The 20,638-nt window shown below is 40.2% G+C and overlaps 1 protein-coding gene across 2 annotated transcripts in view; it reads left to right on the forward strand.

Moving 5' to 3' along the window:
• The window catches only part of LOC119656125 (myotubularin-related protein 4), a 62,049-nt gene that overhangs the window by 15,668 nt on the left and 25,743 nt on the right, over window positions 1–20,638 (forward strand). The window contains exons 2-10 of one of the 2 annotated variants that reach the window (XM_038062452.1): window positions 6,076–6,196; window positions 6,265–7,070; window positions 7,137–7,327; window positions 7,388–7,583; window positions 7,638–7,823; window positions 7,883–8,280; window positions 9,275–9,855; window positions 9,949–10,636; window positions 10,705–10,864. In XM_038062452.1, coding sequence (XP_037918380.1) covers window positions 6,079–6,196; window positions 6,265–7,070; window positions 7,137–7,327; window positions 7,388–7,583; window positions 7,638–7,823; window positions 7,883–8,280; window positions 9,275–9,855; window positions 9,949–10,636; window positions 10,705–10,864 — 3,324 coding nt within the window. In that variant the 5' untranslated portion in view covers window positions 6,076–6,078. Of the gene's footprint in view, window positions 1–6,075; window positions 6,197–6,264; window positions 7,071–7,136; window positions 7,328–7,387; window positions 7,584–7,637; window positions 7,824–7,882; window positions 8,281–9,274; window positions 9,856–9,948; window positions 10,637–10,704; window positions 10,865–20,638 lie in introns of those variants that run through there. The other variant, XM_038062451.1, reaches the window with a different exon arrangement.

The following is a 20,638-nucleotide window of genomic DNA, read 5'->3' on the forward strand; positions in this document are numbered from 1 at the left end:
ATTCCTAATTACAGCAACCTCAATAAAGTGAAACAATAAAAAGTGATATGTTTTGTTGGCTGCAATTTAACGAGCCGGCGGGCTAAGCCATTTGCTTTATCTTATCTCGGCGAACAAAACTTTTTTGACGAAAAGATTTTGCTGTTCTTTCCTCCATTCTACTCTCATTGCTTTATTTCTAAACTTTCAAATCAAAGTGTAGGATGTTATGACGATAGTGAATTCACGGAATCAACATTCGTAATTATATGATGCCGAGTATTTTTGCAAACAGCCAGAAATCCGAATTTCATTTGACAATGAGAGATTAATGTACAATAACATGGTTTTTGTTTGGTCGGCATGATTTGATAAATATTATTGCAAAACTCGTTTCATAACATTATTTGGTAATATTTTTTTGGATTCAAGTTTTAATGGGGGAGTTAATTATGACCGTCAGTATTCCACGATGAATGTGACAACCTTAGTTGACTATCAGTTCATCGGGGTCATTATGAGCTCTGATAATGTGGCTACTAACAAAAACGTTTTCTTAAGAAAAGTGTTTAAGCGGTAAATAAACTAGTATATTATTCGTAAAATATTTGAAGTTTCCATGCATTATTATCACTGAACCATAGTTCTGAATTTCAAATATTCCCATTTGTTATGTCAAACTACTCCCTTTAGTGTGTTATTTGGTACTTTGGTTTGCAGTACATTTACACGGACGACAACTTTGAGCTACTGTATCTTTGTCAGTGATAGTAAGATGTTGACCAAACTTGAGGATGTCATGCTTCATATTACAGTCTATATTGCTGCAAAATTTAAACAACTCTAAGATAATAGTGGCTCTAATCAATTTCCCAAAAATATAGTAAAATACTATTATTAAATTAATTTGAGTAGATATCGATATGGAGAGTATTTTGAGGCCTGGGCACCGTATAGAGGTAGCTTCATTATTTTTTTCAGAAATTTTACACCACGTTTTTGCATGTATAAGGCCCTCCATTCTGTTCGCATTGAAAGGTATCAAAAAACCTTTCAGCGAAAGACCAAAACCAACTCATCTGAGATCAAGAAATCAGCCCGGATCTGTCTCAGGCAGCAGACTTCTGTAGAAGTGTTTGGAGCCAACGCAGCCGTTGTAATTTAAAATCAACGTGGCTCCTTACGCGCTTATGCGAGGTCCTCCCTGAAATTACCACACCTAACATAATTGTTGTCGATTTTGAAATAATCCTTGAAAAGGTAGATAATTGAAAGGCGCCAGGAACTCAGTTGATTGTCGATCCGAACTCAGTTCCCCCATTTTATCCCACAAGCAACAAGGTGCCTCTTCTACCTTAAAAGGTTGACCAATTATTTGTCTTCCCGCCATTTGCGAAAATATTCATATATTGATGGGTGAGGAGCTTATAAACGTTACAGTTTTTATGAAGCAGACTGTCCACCAAAAACAAGTTGTCTCAACAGCCAACATCGATTATTATAAATCAGCCTTTGAATTGATATCACATTCGTTATTATAAATGTTACACTTGTATAAAAGTAAATCGAATCCTAAGAATCCTCACAAAGACCACAGTAGATACCAATGAAGTGAAGAATCTCCCAAGGCAACTACGTATCTATGGTTTTCTTTGGCCTTGAATCGGTTATCTCATGTTTTGCGTGAAAGCAAATTCGGATTTCAAATCAAACATGGCATATTCGCAAGATGTACATTAATAATAATAATAATCGGTACATTAATAATAATAAATGGCGCAACAATCCATATTGGATTAGGGCCTTGAAGTGTGTTAGAGCACTTCATTCAAGACCGTAACGGTACACTCCAGTACACTGTAGCAGACAGTGAGATTTGAATGTACATTAAGACATTTAATATATATGCCAAAGATGAAAATCAACTTCGCCGTTTGCTGGTGGCAAATCACCATCCTTATTATAAATATACATACGCCGCAGAGAATCTTGGAAAATTATGGGACCAAACTGTTGTTTGATCACAATGTTACCACCAACCACCGCATTGACCACAATAGGCTCGATCTAGTTGTGCTTTTAATCAACAAGAACGCCAGTTACGCCACTACTCCGACGCAAAATCTTCGTCTCTATTCATCATCATCAACGGCGCAACAACCGGTATCCGGTCTAAGCCTGCCTTAATAAGGAACTGCAGACATCCCGGTTTTGCGCCGAGGTCAACCAATTCGATATCCCTAAAAGCTCCCTGACGTCCTGATCTACGCCATCGCTACATCTTAGGCAGGGTCTACCTCGTCTTCTTTTTCTGCCATAGATATTGCCCTTATAAACTTTCCGGGCTGGGTCATCCTCATCCATACGGATTAAGTGACCCACCCACCGTAACCTATTGAGCCGGATTTTGTCCACAACCGGACGGTCATGGTATCGCTCATAGATTTCGTCGTTATGTAGGCCACAGAATCATCCATCCTCATGTAGGGGGCGAAAAATTCTTCGGAGGATTCTTCACTCGAACGCGATGATGATATTATATTATGCAGTATTGGAAAATTTGAAGGAGACCCAACTGTTATTTGCAAAGTTTTAGAAAGTCAAAGTTTTGTATTTTGCGCAATCTAAAACGTGTACGGCGGTATGACAATATAGGATGAACTCATATGAATCGTAGAGTTCGATAATCAAAGAATATTTGGAATTGGTAACTGAATTTACAACAGTACCTGCTTCAGCGTTACCGCGCTCCGAAGTGTTCTCCAGCGCGAAACAGCCTGATCCAAGAACTTGACGAATCTCCCGGTTTTCACCTTCACGGCATCCCAGGCGTAGGGCTGACACGTCACAAAATAGCTTCAATCACTTTGCAGGTGATGTATTGATGGAAACTTGTCGGGAAGTCTTCCACAAATCGCCATCCGTCACCGACAAGATCAATCATTTCATTGCGAAAGTTCGTATGTGGATCTGATATTTAAAACTTCCACCCCCTCCATTGTCAAGTTAAAGCTACAACCCGCAAAGGTATTTTTAAAAACGGCTAGGGATTCAGTTTCTCAGATTGTCAACAATCGAAATGGAAGAAACATTTGTGCCTAAAGCACTGTCATCAAAACAATATTCTATTTGCTATTTTAAGGATTATATAGGAAGCATATATATTGATCAGGTAGATCATGAGTTTTCGAGTTGTAAGGATTCCTAATTCTTGTAAGAAGTATCGTATAGATTAAAGTTAAATTCATCGACTATCTGCGATTCCGAAGACTAGGAATTCAATATACGATTTTCTCATGCAGAAGCAATTAATTTTGCAAACGGTGTGCTTAGCTGGACTAAGCTAAGTGTTAGAGCCAAAGCCGTAAGCTTGTGTACAAAAGATGGCGAAAGACAATAAATGATTTCCATTTCCTAATCTTTGTGATTTACTTTTCACATCATAAGTGTCCGGATAGCTGAGTGGTTGGAGCACAAGGCTAGGTACGGAAGCTCGCGTTTCCAATCTCACTGGTGCCAGTGCAATTTGTATCGTGATTTGACGCCGGAGACCAGTCGACTCAGCTGTGAATGAGTACCTGAGTCAAATCAGGGTAATAATCTCGGGCGAGCGCAATGCTGACCACATTGCCTCCTACAGTGTACTGTAGTGTACCGTTACGGTCTTGAATGAAGTGCTCTAACTCACTTCAAGGCCCTGATCCAATATGGATTCTTGCGCCAACGATTATTATTATTGTTATTATAAGTTCTTCCAATAAACATCACAAAATTTATCAGAAAAAAAAATAAGAAAATAAAATTGGCCAAAACTTTTTGTTTCTAATTTTTGAGCTGATACTGTAGCTCGTTAAAAGTAACCCTACCTAGTTATACAAATTGAACATCGCCCTCATTATTCCGTCTATCAATCCAGGTATCAAAAAAAACTTTGGATTTGCTACTATTAATATTGAGTCTGATTTCCCTCCCTCCATTTTTCACATCGATCTTTGCGACCACGGTGAGCACGCTCATACAGTTGAAATTATTGCCGAAGGTTTTGTGAATGTTGACAACATCAATACCCCGTTGGGCCGGCGTTTACTTCGGTAGTATAGTGACGTACAGATAAAAGAGAAAAAGATCTCTAGAATGCCTTCATTTTGCTATGTCCCGGAAATCAACCCTGTGAAGCCATCCTGCATTATTCTTTCATTTTTACTTTATTTTCTTTTATATACACGAAAATTCGCTCTAATCAATGATCATCACTTAGCGTTACTGTTATCATTTCCAAAATATACCGATGTAATCACAGCATCGCTAGCATTTTAACTACTGAGTTTACTTTCACATATTCCCCATTGCAAAATCGGACATAAATTGATACCACTATTCAGGGTTTCAGCACCCGTATTCCCTGCAGAAGCATATTTATATCTGGCAAAAGTTTCAATTAAGAAAATATTCTCTCCGCATGCATATATCAACATCAATTCCGAGCAACTGTAACTCAAAACCGAATTCCAGCCTTCATTTCGATTAAACAACAGACTCGACTCTACAGTTGGATATCGATACGTTAACGAAATTGTGTCGTGTTGTGGTTTTATGCCAGCGATAAATTTAAGCTGATATCTATAAACATTGAAACCATTGCATATTTATTCCACAGAACGCGGCAGCCATGCAGCGAAATAGTGCTTGGTCGGTAAATGAACTTTTATGTTTTGCAAATATTAGGATCGTGATTTTTTCTGGACGTGGTTTCCCCATACCACGCCAAAGTCGATCCGACGAATATAGGAAGACTATTAACGAATTCAAGTTAGTAGAATCGAAATCTGGTTCTAGCTCCAGTCGGCTGCTGTTGTGTGTACCAGAAAACCCGGTTTTTAATTTATTCTCAACAAAGTCCGAAGCTATTTAACAACCCGATGCATCTGGCGCACATGGCCAAAGCGCATCGCCGTGAAAATGAGTTATTTCGACAAGGCACTGGTGCATACTCGTATCATCTATGACTTGAATTGAACATCGATTAAATAATTATTTTTGACAAATGAGGAAGCAATGTTAAAAATGAGTAGTGGAAAATGCGGTTTACGGGCGGCAATTCAGGTCTGAGATATAACGATGCCTCACCTTTCTCCTAAGCCCTATGAACATGATTGCTTCGAGTCGTTATCTCTACATAAACCGGTTGACTTCATCTAGCGCCACAAACACACTTAACCTTATCAGTGCCATTGGCATTTTTTGCACTAATGCAATTCTTTCGTGCCGGGTCGATTGATACCGATTATCACAGTAGAAGATCAAAACTGAATGCAACCTTGGTTTCGGTTGTTACTTCCCAGTGAATTTAACCATCCAAGCGAAAAACGAGTAGGTTTTGTATGTGCATATGTATGTATTTTTTAGTATGTCATTTCGGCATTCACCTCCGCGTCTAAGTAATTTCTACGGTCTTGGATTTTCGCGCTTACTGTTTTTCGAAAGTGCACACGAAAAGTCAACTCGACTAAGTGAAATGCCTGAAATGTGCTGATCTTTTAGTTTGCGATGGCGGTTTACAGTTTTCGATCAGCGGTGAAAAACAGGGTCAGCTATCAAGTGCTCATGAAAAACTTGGAAATATTACAAAAGGCTCAAAATATAGATGATGATTGAGAGAAGAATCTGTTGATAGATAGGCTCACATTTTATTATGACAAAGTGGTTATCATTTAGGTATTATTGGGAGCATGAACCCCTCAGGCCGGTATCATAAAGTAACATAACTCTTGCTGTGAATATCCCATTTGTATCTAGAGTGGAAGGTCCTAAATGGAGTCTTACTTGGCCGTTACATTTGAAAAATAAATTATTGGATAGTTGAAAGTGGGTAGTTTCTGCTCTGTGGTGAGAAGTTAATTTGAAACTACATTATTCCGACTATTGGCACTTGAATGGGAGTACAACTGCACTGTTGTGAAAGATAATGGGAAAGGCAATGTCGACTAGGAGTAGAGATATTATACCGAGAAATGTAATCAGCACAATTTTCAACGAATTCATAGTCTTTACACAACAACCATTATCGTTATAATAGTATATTTTCCTGGTTTACAGTCCATGGAAGGATCCGATGGATCGCCTCCATCGTCTTTGTGGATGATTCGTGCGGCAGAGTTATTCCCAAAATCACAAATGGAGAAGGAAGACGACCAACTAACAGTTCCCTTCCAAGAACGTAAGTAAAGCTGTTCTCGCGTTTTATATAAGCGGAGTTGTAAATATTAACGTCTATTTTCCTTTCAGTTGCCGGTGAATCAGTACGATATCTAGGGCGGACAGATGATGGAATTCTTGCCCTGTCCAATTATCGTGTATTTCTTCTAAAGAATTCAACATGTTCCGAAACTTCAATACCGTTAGAACTTATCGAAACAGCACAGACTCGTGACCTTTTTCAGTTAGTGTTAAGTTGTAAAGATGCAAGTACCGTGAAATGTTCCTTCGAAACAGCCGAACAATGCTCAGAATGGGCACGTCGAATTACAATGTATATCGGTGTGCCGGAAAGCCTCGAATCCCTATTTGCTTTTGCCTTCTATTCGTGGACGTCAGACTACATGGCGACCTCGTCGGCAAACGCCGAGAACAATGAGTGGTCCGGGCGATTGCAACGTGCCGGTCGTTATGAAGATGATTTTCGGCGCGAAGTTGAGCGGTTGCAGTTCGACTTGAATGGAACGTGGCGAATTACAAATGCAAATGCCGATTTCAAATTATGTCCATCATACCCAGAACTTTTACTTGTTCCTTGTTGTATATCTGACGAAACACTGCAAAATGTGGCAAGTTTTCGTGGATCACGGCGTTTGCCTGCAGTGGTTTGGCGTCATAAACAATCGGGGGCGGTTATTGCACGATCTAGTCAACCGGAAGTTGGGTGGTTGGGATGGCGCTGCTCTAAAGATGAACAGCTGTTAAAGGCGCTGGCGGATGCTTGTGCTTTTGATAGAGGCGAACAGATTAGGAGACAGAATTTGAGTCAATCAGGGGAGTCGACACCATCTAGTGCAGAAGGTAGCCATGAAGAGGTTACAATGGACGAAGTTCGGGTAAGTGGTATATAATTTAATTTCAAACAGGAAAATCACACTAATGACTATTTTTTCTTTCACCAGAAAATATTAATTGTAGACGCGCGGTCCTATACATCGGCTGTTACAAATAGAGCTCGCGGCGGTGGTTGCGAATGCATCGAGTATTATCCATGTGCCGAAATAGAATTTATGAGTTTAGGGAATATCCATGTGATCCGGAAGAGTTTTCACGCTCTAAGACAACTTTGCGCCTCTCCACCAGACGTGCAGAAGTATTTTCTGGTCTACTTGTCAATATGCGCCGTTATATATTCTTTTAATTAATATTGCAGTTGGCTCGGTCTTCTAGAACGCACAATGTGGCTTCAACATCTTTCTGGATTACTAGCGGCTGCGATGACGGTTACAGTAGCAATTGAAAAGAAAGGTCGCCCCGTACTAGTGCATTGTTCGGATGGATGGGATCGAACACCACAAATTGTTGCAACGGCGCAGTTGTGTTTAGATCCCTTCTATCGGACTGTTGAAGTAAGTAATTCACAATTTTTATGAAAGTTCCTCCGTTGTAACGAATTATTTCAGGGATTTCGGATACTTGTGGAAAGAGAATGGTTGAGTTACGGTCATAAGTTTGCTGATCGTTGTGGTCATGGTCCCGGTTCGGACGAGCTGAATGAGCGATGTCCAGTATTTTTACAATGGCTCGATGTTGTTCACCAGATCCATTCACAGTTCCCCTGCAGTTTCGAATTCAGCATGGCTTATTTGGTATTTTGTTACAATCACTTCCATGGACATGATTCACATGCATTTCATATGAATTTCAGATAAAGCTTGCCCAACATTCACATTCGTGCCTATTCGGTACATTTTTATGTAATACGGTAAAAGAACGAATCGCTAATTCCGTTATGGAAAGAACATTTTCTGTTTGGCCTTTCCTTTCCGGTCCAATGTACCGTAACCCGTTGTATGTGCCGAATCGTGAAAGGGTTTTATGGCCAGCACACAATGTCCGTGATCTAAGACTGTGGAGCGAAGTATATCTGGGGAGCTTAGGAAACCAAAATCCATCTGACTATCCGCCGAATAATGTGGAGACAACTCCAGAGACTGCAGCTCAAATGACGAAAACCAGATCTTATGGTGATCTATTGACGGCCGGTGGCGCGTTAAACGGCCTGACTAGACGATCGAGTGATCCAAATATGACTGCTGAAACGCAGTAAGTGCTAACATTTTCCTGAATTTATTGGATAGGCTTAAACGTTTATTGAACTACTAGTTGATTAGAACCTCTTCTAACATTAGAATCAATTTATAACATTTTTTTTATTTGCTCTAACGTTGAAGGTTTCTTCAAAATAAAAGCATACATTACGTAAAATATCAATACATTTCGTACCGCATGACATATGTCGCACGTTTCTTTTCAATCATTTTATTGATAAAAATAAATTTTGAAATTATTTCGCTATCTTATCTATTTAACATTTAAATAGGCATAAAATTTCATCATTTTTGTACTAAGTGCCTTTATCGATCCCTGAATCTAATTATTCCGAATCTGATTCATGGCATGATTCCTCCAATCACGGAGTTACGAAATCTTCTGCTGGTAATAAATTTATATCGCGTCCGGTTTCAAAAAATTCAGCTTCAAAACTCTGTCCTACTTCACTCATTTTTCAAAACTTAAAAATCAATAAGCACATAGATTACACCAATTAAGTGACAAAAATATCGCGAAGTCATGAATTCATAAAAATTCCAAAAAATACCGAAATCAATGCTGACGTTGCATTAAATGTATTGGTACGGAATGTATGAATGTCGAATAAAAAGTTCAATACGTTTAATGTAGCAGGAACCCTATTGTGTAACGTTATTATAAATGCATATTGTATATTGCTAGAAAGTCAAACATAATTGAATAAAAAAAATTTTCCATTAAGTCTTTAAATTGGGTCGTTTCCAACCAAACTTGACCTTCCGTTGGATTTGAGGCCAACAAATGTATTTGAGTTTCTTCTATATAGAAAATCTATAAAGTAAGTGAAACTAAGAAAAAACCAGATCAGTTTTGTTTCCTTTGGGTCTAAATCCTAACGGGTTTCTAATTTAAGAGAAAAGATGTTTGGTTGAAAAAAACGCCAACAACCCCAGACCAAATTACAATCTGCAAAAAATTGCTAAACCACATCCATCCATTTTTACAGCCTAATGATCAACATGTCGGACAACAATTCCGTGTCGTCTGAACATAACGCTTCGCCTGTTCTTCTCAAAACTATCATTCAAGCAACAACTGAAAAACTACAGAATCTTACCAATGAGCTGAATCAGTCCGATGATGATGCGGAAATATTCAAAATCAATAACTTGGATAATCATAGCTCAACGAATGGCGCAAATGGCGATATTTTGTCAAAAATTTTAGAGGCAACGGATAATATCCAGATTAAAAACTTACAAGAACAATTGCCTGAATCGAATGAAATAATTACTATTAGTAGAGATTGTGATATTAATAACGGTTTAAATGCTAAGAACTCGTTGAGCAGCGATGCTAGTCGGTGCGAATTAACTAAGGTAAAAACAGGAGAGAGAGACGAGATTGATGTTCTACAACAAGACGAGGGACAACAGCATGTGAATGGAATCATACACAACGGAAATAATGTAACAAGACAGAATAGTAACAGTGATAAGGCAAGCAGTGATGAAATTGATAGTGGCATCATGAACCGTGAAAGCAGTTGTGATTCAGATGATATGATGCAAAGCGTAGACTTACAAGGTGATTGAACCTTCTTCAATTTTACTTACCTCCTAATTATTTTTCATTAACGATCTTTTAAAATAACATGCATTTCGTTTCTGGAACTTGTAGGTGATCAATTTACCAACAACATCCTAACCCAATCAGCTGAATCGGACAATCCATGGCATGGTTCAGTAGAAACGAGCACCGACACCCTAGTTCCAAACGAATCACATCCAGACAACATTAACAACACAACGGAATTGCAATTATCTAAAACAATTGCAAACGATCAACTCAATGGTAACAGCCATCCTCATGATTACACTATCGACAACAATACAAACAATTGTAATCAACGCGTGGATGAATTTTCACAACAACAAAACAACTTTTTTACAGCCAAAAATACTTCTACAAATAATACAAATCCTATCGAACCTGAAGTGCATTCTAAACCAAATACAACCACTATGGATAGTGTTTTAATTAGCTATAGTAGCAAGAATAACTTAAACAATGTCATTTCATCGCCATCGAATATAATGGATGAAAGTATTCTAATCCTACCTGAGCATGAGAAATTAGAGATATCGACTAGCGGTAAATGTAGCGACGGTAATGTTATAAGCAGTAATGGTAGTGTGAATAGTGGTAATAATATAAGTACAACAGCAACGTCATCGCAACAACAACAGCAACTCGTGCAACAACAGCAACAGCAAATGTTTTTACTTCAAAATCATCGGAGACGGAGAACATCATCATCAAATTCACGAAATGAATTCATCAATTATACAAAGAACACATACGGAAGGTATGATTTAACTTTTAATACAAATCCGTTGACGTAACTTGAGTAAAATTTTGTTTTCACCCTGACAGCGCAACAAATTCACGATTTTCAACACCGGGTATTCGATCACTGCCTCTTACTCCACCAGGTGCGCCAGATCGACCAGTTGTAATTTCGTGTCCTGATGGACTAGCACATGCTCTAAGCGAACAAAATATAAGACTACAACAACTCGTTTATGAACATAAGGTTAGTACAACCCATTTGACTGAGTAAAGTGACAATACCTACTTTCAAACAAATATTTCTTGCGGGTTTTAAAACTGGTGAAAATTACTAAGGACACTTATAGGGGATGAGTCAACGATCTTCAGGTTGTTCAATTTTCGCTACATTCATTTGAAACTGCTATTCGGGGTGACCACCAGCGTTGACTTTTTAGTACCAAAGCTACTGAATTTCGTATGTTTTGAAGTTCATCGGTACCTCAGTAGCTTTTATCATTTCATATCAGTACTGTTTTAGTTAAGTAGATACTTTCCAGTACTTTCCAACAGAAAGTGAAACGAAGTCAATATTTGTCAAAATTACGTTTTCTGAATGACAAGAAGACCGAAGAGTTAACCTGGTAAAGTTGTACTGCTTGTTGTCACTTCGTGGAATAGGCCGAATGTGGTTACCCTTCACCCCTTGGTGGGGTATAGCGCGTGAACCACACTTGCGTGCCATCGCTCGCGGTTACGTGAAATGCCCTTCAGCATCCCCCACGACTTCCTAAGACGTTCGTACTCATTCTCTACTGTTCTATGCCAAATGAGCGACCCATTCGTTGGCCATATTGGGAGAATAGATTCCACTGCATGGCGTAACCAGCAATGCGATTGTCGCCCCTCCTTAATGTGTGACTTATCCACTGCCATTTCTGCATTTCGATCACAGTGCGTACGAATGTCAGCTCTGTAGCATCAAGTTCTTCGTTTGAGATAGGGTCAGGCCAGCGAACTTCGATGATACGCAGCATACAGGTATTGACGAAAGCTTGGAGCTTTTAGGAAACAGTGGAGTTCACTTTCCATGTGCCTCTACCGTAGAGCACACAGAAAAACACTAGCACAGAACAGTGTCAACTTGATCTTGGGGTAGAGAAAGCGGATCTAGCGTTGTGAATGGGTCGGGCGACATCCAGTGCCACCGTCGGTAAGCAGCACCCTCCCTAGACATACAAATAGCTCGACGCCTTCGATACTTTCTGTTGGTATTTATTTTTAATCTAACTATGTTTCCAAATCCAAAGCAATTTAGCCAACGTCCATGGCCCTCTGAGAGCAAACCGATGTCATCAGCGTAATCGAAGTGTTTGAGGAAAGAAGTCATCGTCCATTGAATTTCTCCACATCCCCCGGAAAAGACAACATAAAGAACGTCATCGATAACAAGAAAAAATAATATCGGTAACAACAACCCTGACGAAATCCTCCGAGTTTTCAGCTCGGTGCAACACCTGACATTTTACGCCATCATATATCGCTCTGATAATAGCACTTCAAATACTCTCTCTTTTCATCCTATCAAAAGCTTTCTCGAAATCGATGAAGAGCAAGTGCAGCGAAGATCTAAATTACCCGCACTATTTCAAAATGATCCGTAGAGTGTTGATGTGGTCAATGTAGGACGATCCGGAACGGAAATCAGTCTGCTCTCTGTTGATCATGTTCATGTTGTTGAGATGTTCTTTGATGCGTTCCAGGACTAATTTAGGTATTATCTTTGCGATGGCAGGGAGCAGACAGAAATCCCTCCAATTTTTACATTCAACTCTTTGTTACACTTCTTTGGGACCTTGACGGCATACACTACCATCAACTTCGCTCGGTATCGAAGTTCGAACGCGACACGCACGCTATGACTCGCAGCAATCTTCAATCCCTTCCGCTCATCCATCCGCTTTCTCGATTCCGCAGTCAACCAGAACGTATGACGCCCTTTCGGGACCTGTGTAGCACCCGAGAAAATATCATTTTTTATGGCGGCCCAATGCTCATCGAGATTCTCAGGCAGGTTACTCAGTATATTTGCCGTTCGATCAACAAAATGGCTCTCTCAATGTTGAGCAACAACTGGGTCATACAAGCGGTCGATGTTACATTTAGAGAGTCGCAGTTCCCCAACCCTGCGAGAAGTGCCAGACCCAACACACAAGCGAACGTAAGAGATCATCAGGTGGTGATTCTTTTCAAGGTCAATGTCAACGCCTCTCTTGTTACGCACATCAAGGAGACAAGAGAAGTGGACGATCTAATTGCTCGTACGACGTCGGTCAGTTGAAATCCAACTGCCCAAGTGCCTACCTATGTGGAAAAGCTTGCTATAAAAATCTTGAGATTTTTGGAATTCTGTTCTTTGTGCTGGCAAAAGTAAATATAACCTGTTTGGATTTATTAGAAAGCAGTGTATCCATAGGCAAGCCAAAACTCGCGACTTGCATACAATTGTCATCCGTGGTAACGGGGATCACTCAACTTGGGACTTCAACGCGACCAAAGAGAATTGATTGGTATTTGTTGACTAGAAAATGAGAAGGAGCTGTACTTTAATCTGTTATGCCTTAATTAGTTACTTTACGCATAGAGCAACAGGACAACGACCGCAAGTACACGTCCTTCAGTGAAAATAGTTGCTCTATAATGTTCTATGCCGACTCTATATGATTCTCCGATCGGTAAACCTTAACTTAGTTGAACATTTGCTGAAACTCTAGGGTAATAAACGGGACAATTCCCAAAAAACTGATTTCCAGAAAGCATTGCAAAATTTCCCCGATGTGATGCAATACCTTTCGAATTCAATGTATGGTTATTTTTACAGCCGTAATCGCATACATAACATTAAATTGAAATGAAAGTTTGAATTGGGTTAGTTCATGTCAATTGTTCGTTTTGTTTTAACATTATTAAATTTCTTTAGTAGTAATTCTTTAGATGCCGCCATTTGAGATCACAGAGATTACAGACCTATTCTCTGAAACTACCAAAAATTTGAAAAAGAATCATGAAACTGCCACTATACTGTCGCTTAGCCTCAAACTATCCTCCTATACTGATATCTGCCAACTAACGTTAATGATAGAATAAAACTATATTTCTTAGAAATTGACTAGAAACTCCACATATGTTCATTCTAGAATTATGGAGGCAATGTAGAGCGAGCATAATACTACCAAGTTTGGTGGTAGATTTGGTGGATTACTAACAAAGTTGTCGCTTTTCTGTCCATTTAATGTTTGAATGGCAGCGTGAAGTGAATTGAAACTCGGTGCAAGTGGAACAAATGTCCGCTCAGGCACATAAGAAATTCACAAAACCTTTCACACCTGAAGCGCAGAGCTTCTGGTTCTCAACTTATTTGGTTGATCCCAAGGGGTTTAAGTTAAATCAAGTTTTTAGTTATGTGCAAAGCAGGCATGAGAACTCACAAGAAGTCATCAAACATCCGTTGCTTGCATCGATGTCAAAGATACGTAATTAAGTGGAATTGCAACAGATTTAGATATACTAATTGGGCGACGATATCGACGTCATGAGAAGAACCACCCGAGACGGACAAACTGCCTTCATCCAGATCGAGCAGGCGGCGTGAGATGTTGGGCTGCATATCAATGAAGGCAAGACAAAATAAATAGTGGCAATGTCAGCACAGAAAACCAACCAACCAACAACATCAAACCGCACTGGTTAAACGGGAAGAATAAGGATAGGAGAATACAACTTTGAGACCGTTGACAATTTCTCCTATCTAGGGTCGAAAATCACAACCGATAACAGCTACGATGATGAAATCCGTGCACGGTTGTCGGCTGCCAACAGAGCCTACTTCAGCTTACAAAGACTGTTCCGCTCGAAACGTCTCACCATAGGGTCAAAGCTCTTACTGTACAAGACTATGATCTTGCCAGTCCTCATGTATTCCTCGGAAACTTGGGTTCTTAGCAAGAAAAATTGCGAACTCTTGGCCGCGTTCGAGAGAAGAATCCTCCGAAGAATTTTTGGGCCCCTACATGAGGATGGACGATTCCGTAGCCTACACAATGACGAAATCTATGAGCGATACCATGACCGTCCGGTTGTGGATAAAATCCGGCTCAATAGGTTACGGTGGGCGGGTCACTTAATCCGTATGGATGAAGATGATCCCACCCGGAAAGTCTATAAGGGCAATATCTATGGTAGGAAAAGAAGACGAGGCAGACCCTGCCTAAGATGGAGCGATGGCGTGGGCCAGGACGCCAGACAGCTTTTAGGGATATCGAATTGGTGGACCTCGGCGCAAAACCGGGATGTCTGGAGTTCCTTATTAAGGCAGGCCTAGACCGGATACCGGTTGTTGCGCCGTTGATGATGATGATGAATTGGGTGTTGATTGTCTGGTCCGATGAAAAAAATTTGCATTGATAGTCCAGATAGATTTGCTAGTTATTTGCGCGCAATTTTGCAGGGAAATATTCCTTCGTAGTACCTATAGTGACTTGAGCATTTGCCACTCAAATCTCTCTCAAATCTGGCGTTAATCAATATCTAAATGAATTCCGAGGCCTATCAGCAAGTTTTCTGCCATAATTTGTTGTCGTATTTGAGACGTTTTCGAATGACTAAGGAAATTTTTATGCATGATAAAGTGCACACATGACTAGCAAATATTGGATACTGTGAGCAATGGACTTACTTTAGAGATATCTTCAGGTTTTCCTGCAACCGATATAAAATATAGAGTGATTCTTCTCTTGAACGCGGTCAAGAGTTCGCAAGTTTTCTTGCTAAGAACCCAGGTCTCCGAGGAATACATAAGGACTGGCAAGATCATAGTCTTGTACAGTAAGAGCTTTGATCTTACGGTGAGACGTTTCGAGCAAATAGTTTTTGTAAGCCGAAATAAGTTCTGTTAGCTACCAACAACCGTATGGGAATTTCACTGTCATAGCTGTTATCGGTTGTGATTTTCGACCCTAGAAAGGAAAAATTATCAACGATCTAAAAGTCGTAGTCTCCTAACTTTATTGTTCTCGTTTGACCAGTGCGATTTGATGTTGATGGCTCAGTCAGTCTTACCAATTTTGTCGGAATATCGAATTTTCTCTTGGCCGTATACAGTTTTAGCCTGACTATGCTATTATAGGCGGCCTTGAAGTCGATAAAAAGATGGTTTCTCTGATGATCATATTCCAAAAATGTTCTCAATCGTTTGCCGCAAAGGGAAAATCTGATCTTTTGCTGATTTGCCTGGAGTAAAGCTTCTTTGGTATGGGCTAATGGTGTTCTGGGCTTATAGGGCTATCCGACATAGCAAGATAGCGGAAAATATCTTATAGATGATACTCAGCAACGTGATATCTCTATAAATGCTGCACTGTGTGATATCTCCCTTTTTATGTACGGGATAGATAATGTCTCGTTTCCAATCGTCAGGCATTGTTTCATCTTGAAAATAAGTTGATAAACCGCTTGGTGTAGTTGGTCGCCTACATATTTAACCAATTCGGCTGCAATTCCATTGGCTCCTGGCGACTTATGATTTTAAACCAACGTTTCTTCGTCTTTAGTAGGCGGACCTTCAACTCGCCGATGTTTTGGTTGTTGAGCGGTTCATCAAAATATTCAACCTATCGCTCCAACATGCCCACTCTATCGGAAATCAGATTTCGCCTCTTTGTCTCAGCAGAATGAGCATCTGAGCTTCATCCTGCTGATTTGTTGGTAAAACTTGCGCGCTTGGTGCGGTTGCTCTCTATACTTTTCGAATTCACATACCTGTTTGTTCTCCCAGGCTTCCTTTTTCTGTCTGTGAAGTCGCTTCTCCGTTCGACGGAATTCGCGATAAGTCTCTGCGTGTACCCGCGTTCTGTGAGAATGCAACATTACTTGGTATGTAGCATTCTTCCGTTCCGTTAGTTCATCGTCGAACCAGTCGTTCCGACTTTTTTGCAATTGGGGCCAAGTATGTTTGTGGTCGTATCAATGATAACGTTCTTCAAGAGGTTGTTAAGATCATTTGTTGATGCTTGATCTCCAGGTCCTCTATTAACTATGGTTATTGCGGCATCCATTTCCGCCTCATAAGTATTACGAAGGGCTGTGTTATGGGTGACTTCAGTGTTAACTCTCATCTGATTCTCAGAGGGGATTCCAGGTGATGTTACTCCAGCCCGGAGCACCATGTTCTGACATTCATCAAGGATGAAGGGTGCGTTTGATCAACACGTGGTCTATTTGGCTGAGAGTTGTGCCTTCATGAGAGGCCCTTGTATGTTTGTGGAACACTTTCCGTGGAAATCAGGAACTTTCAACAACCATTTCGTGCGACACTGCTAATTGAATAGTCCGCAGCCCGTTATCGTAAGTATCCTTATGTAAGCTATGAAAGTCAACGTATCGCCCGAACACGGGTTCCGTGGTTGTTAAAATCTTTGAAATTATACATGCAGCAGGCTTCGAACGCACATGGTTAACTGGATGGCCACTGTAATATATGGTGTAATGGCTCTTCTCCGGGAAATCGGTCACTCTCGAGCGCATCTCTTATGACACGGTTACATCAGTTCTATATTGGGATAGGGTATCGAATGCTGGGTCTGGATTAGTACTTTTCGAAGCCGGTCTTAGTTTTGAGATTGGTTAAAAAGGCGGGGAGTAGGAGGGGTGCAAAGTGATGATTTCTTTAACGGAGCCATTCTCAGAAACTACCCAACCGAAAAATCTGAAAAAAATCATGAAACTGCCTCTGTATGGTACCCAGGCCTCAAAATACTCTCCATATCGATATCTGTTCAAATTAAGTTAATAATAGTATATTACCATATTTTTGGGAAAATTGAGTAAAACCCCCCTTAAGTTTATCTCAGAGTTATACAAGTTGGTAGTAGTATAAAATATAAACATTAAGCATTTTATCTCCAAGTTTGATCAAAATCATTCATACTATTAGTAACAAAGTTACAGTAGCTCAAAGTTGTCTTAACTTGTAAATTTACAACCCGAAGTACTAAATCTGATATGCTAAATGCATATTGTTAACGGGCTACGTACAAATGGGATAGTTCTACACTCAAATATACTCACAGAAGAAGCAAACAAATCCTTTCATACCTAAAGCGCCCAGCTTCCGGTCTCCCGACTTGTTTTTTTTTTATTTACTGTTATCACAACGATGGTCAAAACTGAAATGACTGATTAAATGTAGAAGTATTTATACTTCATTATCCGACACCAACAGCGCCAACTGGTGATGGTTTAATACAACAAAATCGCAACTAACTTCACTTGATTGCCAAATCGGCCATTTCATATGCAACAACCTAATAATAAAGATGAAGAACTCCCAAGATGATCGAGGATGCAAGATAAACGACAGAAGCTCAGCTTGGTTTTTATATATCTGCTACACTTCGAATTTCGTGCTTCGAACCGTATAAATGTGTCTGTTATTCAGTCAAACACCTTCTTTAAACCGTCTAAGATCTTCTAGAGAGCCCGATACTTCTCACGCCATTTCTTCATGGGCGACCACTCAGCATGTAGTTCATAGTTCATAGTTCCATCATCTAAAAGTTTTTTATTGGTTATTTGAACGTACCACTAATGTCGTTGTCAAGATTACGCTCAAAAACATTCATGGTGTGGGATAACAACAAAATCGAACTGTAATTTGACCATAGTGCCGAATTATTGTCTTCCTCCATATTGCAACGATTTTGCGGTCTTGGCAATCAGATAGTGTTTTATCCTTCTCAATAACGCGATTCATATAACTTCCGTTCCGTTGTCAAAGTGCAAGATCCTCTTGCTTCTCTGGTTCCATTCGTCTAATTACCTCTTGAATGTAACATCGATAAAAAGGTAATAAACTTGTATTGTAAGGATTTTGGTATTCTTAAGTACGCATCCAATTGATAACAGTCCAGAATAATTGTGGAGAATTAATAATTTTTCATTTGCAGAAAAATTATTCTGGACATATCATCTAATTTTTTAAAACGTTTGTTTCAAGGAGAGCATATCATTCTTCCTTCGTTATAAACTCTATATCCGGATGTATCCGTTACCACAAACATGCAGTCTAGATATTATTTTACGAAGTGCAGTATAGCATCATCATAAGCATCAACAGTGCAACAACCGGTGTCCAGTCTAGGCCTACTTAGTGAGGAACTCCAACCATTCCGGTGTTACGATGAGGGACACTTATTCAATATACCAAGTAGTTGCCTCTCGTCCTGGCTTACACGATCGTTCCACTTAAGACAAGGCCTGCCTGGTCAAAGTCAGCGAAAAGATCAAAATCATCATCATCAACGACGCAACAATCGGTATCCGATCTAGGCCTGCTTTAATAAGGAACTCCAGACATTGCGGTTTTGCGCCGAGATCCACCAATTCGATATTCCCAAAAGCTGTCTGCCGTCCTGGCTTACGCCATCGCTCCATCTTAGGCTGGGTCTGCCTCGTCTTCTTTTTCTACCATAGATATTGCCCTTATAGACTTTCCGGGTGGGATCATCCTCATCCATACGGATCAAGTGACTCGCCCACCGTAACCTATTGAGCCGGATTTTATCCACAACCGGACGGTCATGGTATCGCTCATAGATTTCGTCGTTATGTAGGCTACGGAATCGTCCATCCTCATGTAGGGGGCCAAAAATTCTTCGGAGGATTCTTCTCTAGAATGCGGCCAAGAGTTCGCAATTTTTCTTGCTAAGAACCCAACTTTCCGAGGAATACATGAGGACTGGCAAGATTATTGTCTTGTACTGTAAGAGCTTTGACCCTATGGTGAGACGTTTCGAGCGGAACAGTTTTTGTAAGCTGAAATAGGCTCTGTTGGCAGCCGACAACCGTGCGCGGATTTCATCATCGTAGCTGTTATCGGTTGTGATTTTCGACCCTAGATAGGAGAAATTGTCAACGGTCTCAAAGTTGTATTCTCCTATCCTTATTCTTCCCGTTTAACCAGTGCGGTTTGATGTTGTTTATTTTATTTATTTTGTCTTGCCTTCATTGATATGCAGCCCAACATCTCACGCCGCCTGCTCGATCTGGATGAAGGCAGTTTGTCCGTCTCGGGTGGTTCTTCTCATGACGTCGATATCGTCAGCATAGGCCAGTAGTTGCATGGACTTAAAGAGGATCGCACTTCTTGCATTTACCTCAACTCACGGATCACTTTCTCGAGGGCCAGGTCAAAGAAGGCGCATGATAGGGCATCCCCTTTTCTTACACCGTTGTTGATGTTGCATGGTCCCGAGAGTGATCCTGCTGCTTTTATCTGGCCTCGCACATTGGTCAGGGTAAGCCTAGTCAGTCTTATCAATTTCGTCGGGAATTCTATGCTGCTGTGCTGTCATATGCGGCTTTAAAGTCGATGAAAAGATGGTGCAACTAATGACCATATTCCAACAGCTTTCCATCGCTCCCGTAGAGAGAAAATCTGATCTGTTGCTGATTTGCCTGGAGTGAAGACTCTTTGGTATGGGCCAATGATGTTCTGGGCGAATGGGGCCATCCGGCCTAGCAAGATAGCGGAGAATATCTTATAGATGGTACTCAGCAAGTGAAAAGATAATGCAACTAATTGCCAGATATCAACAGTTTCCCATTGAATATCGCTTAAAATATTGCAGCTGCCACACAGATGTACTCCCTGCCCATATATGGATTAAATTTTGCTAATAGGTTAAACTGTGTTCATATGAGCTATGGAGTTGAGATTCTCTTCTCAGATGCTCTCAGGTCTTCTGAGTACAGTCTACTTTCTGTCCGTGTTTCAATCAGACTCCATCCATTAGTTAAGATTGAAGATTCTGAGGAAAACAGAATCTTATTCAAATCGGTTTACGGCATTTTGTTCTGAAATGGCTACTCTATTGAAATATTGGAATTTTGAACTACCAGACATGCAGTTAATGGCGTCGATGCAAGCCAAAATTTTAACGTTAATTATAAAACAATGGGTGTCCGGATAGCTGAATGGTTA

This window comes from Hermetia illucens, chromosome 4, assembly GCF_905115235.1.
Source record: "Hermetia illucens chromosome 4, iHerIll2.2.curated.20191125, whole genome shotgun sequence".
In the NCBI taxonomy this organism is placed as follows: Eukaryota; Metazoa; Arthropoda; class Insecta; order Diptera; family Stratiomyidae; genus Hermetia; species Hermetia illucens.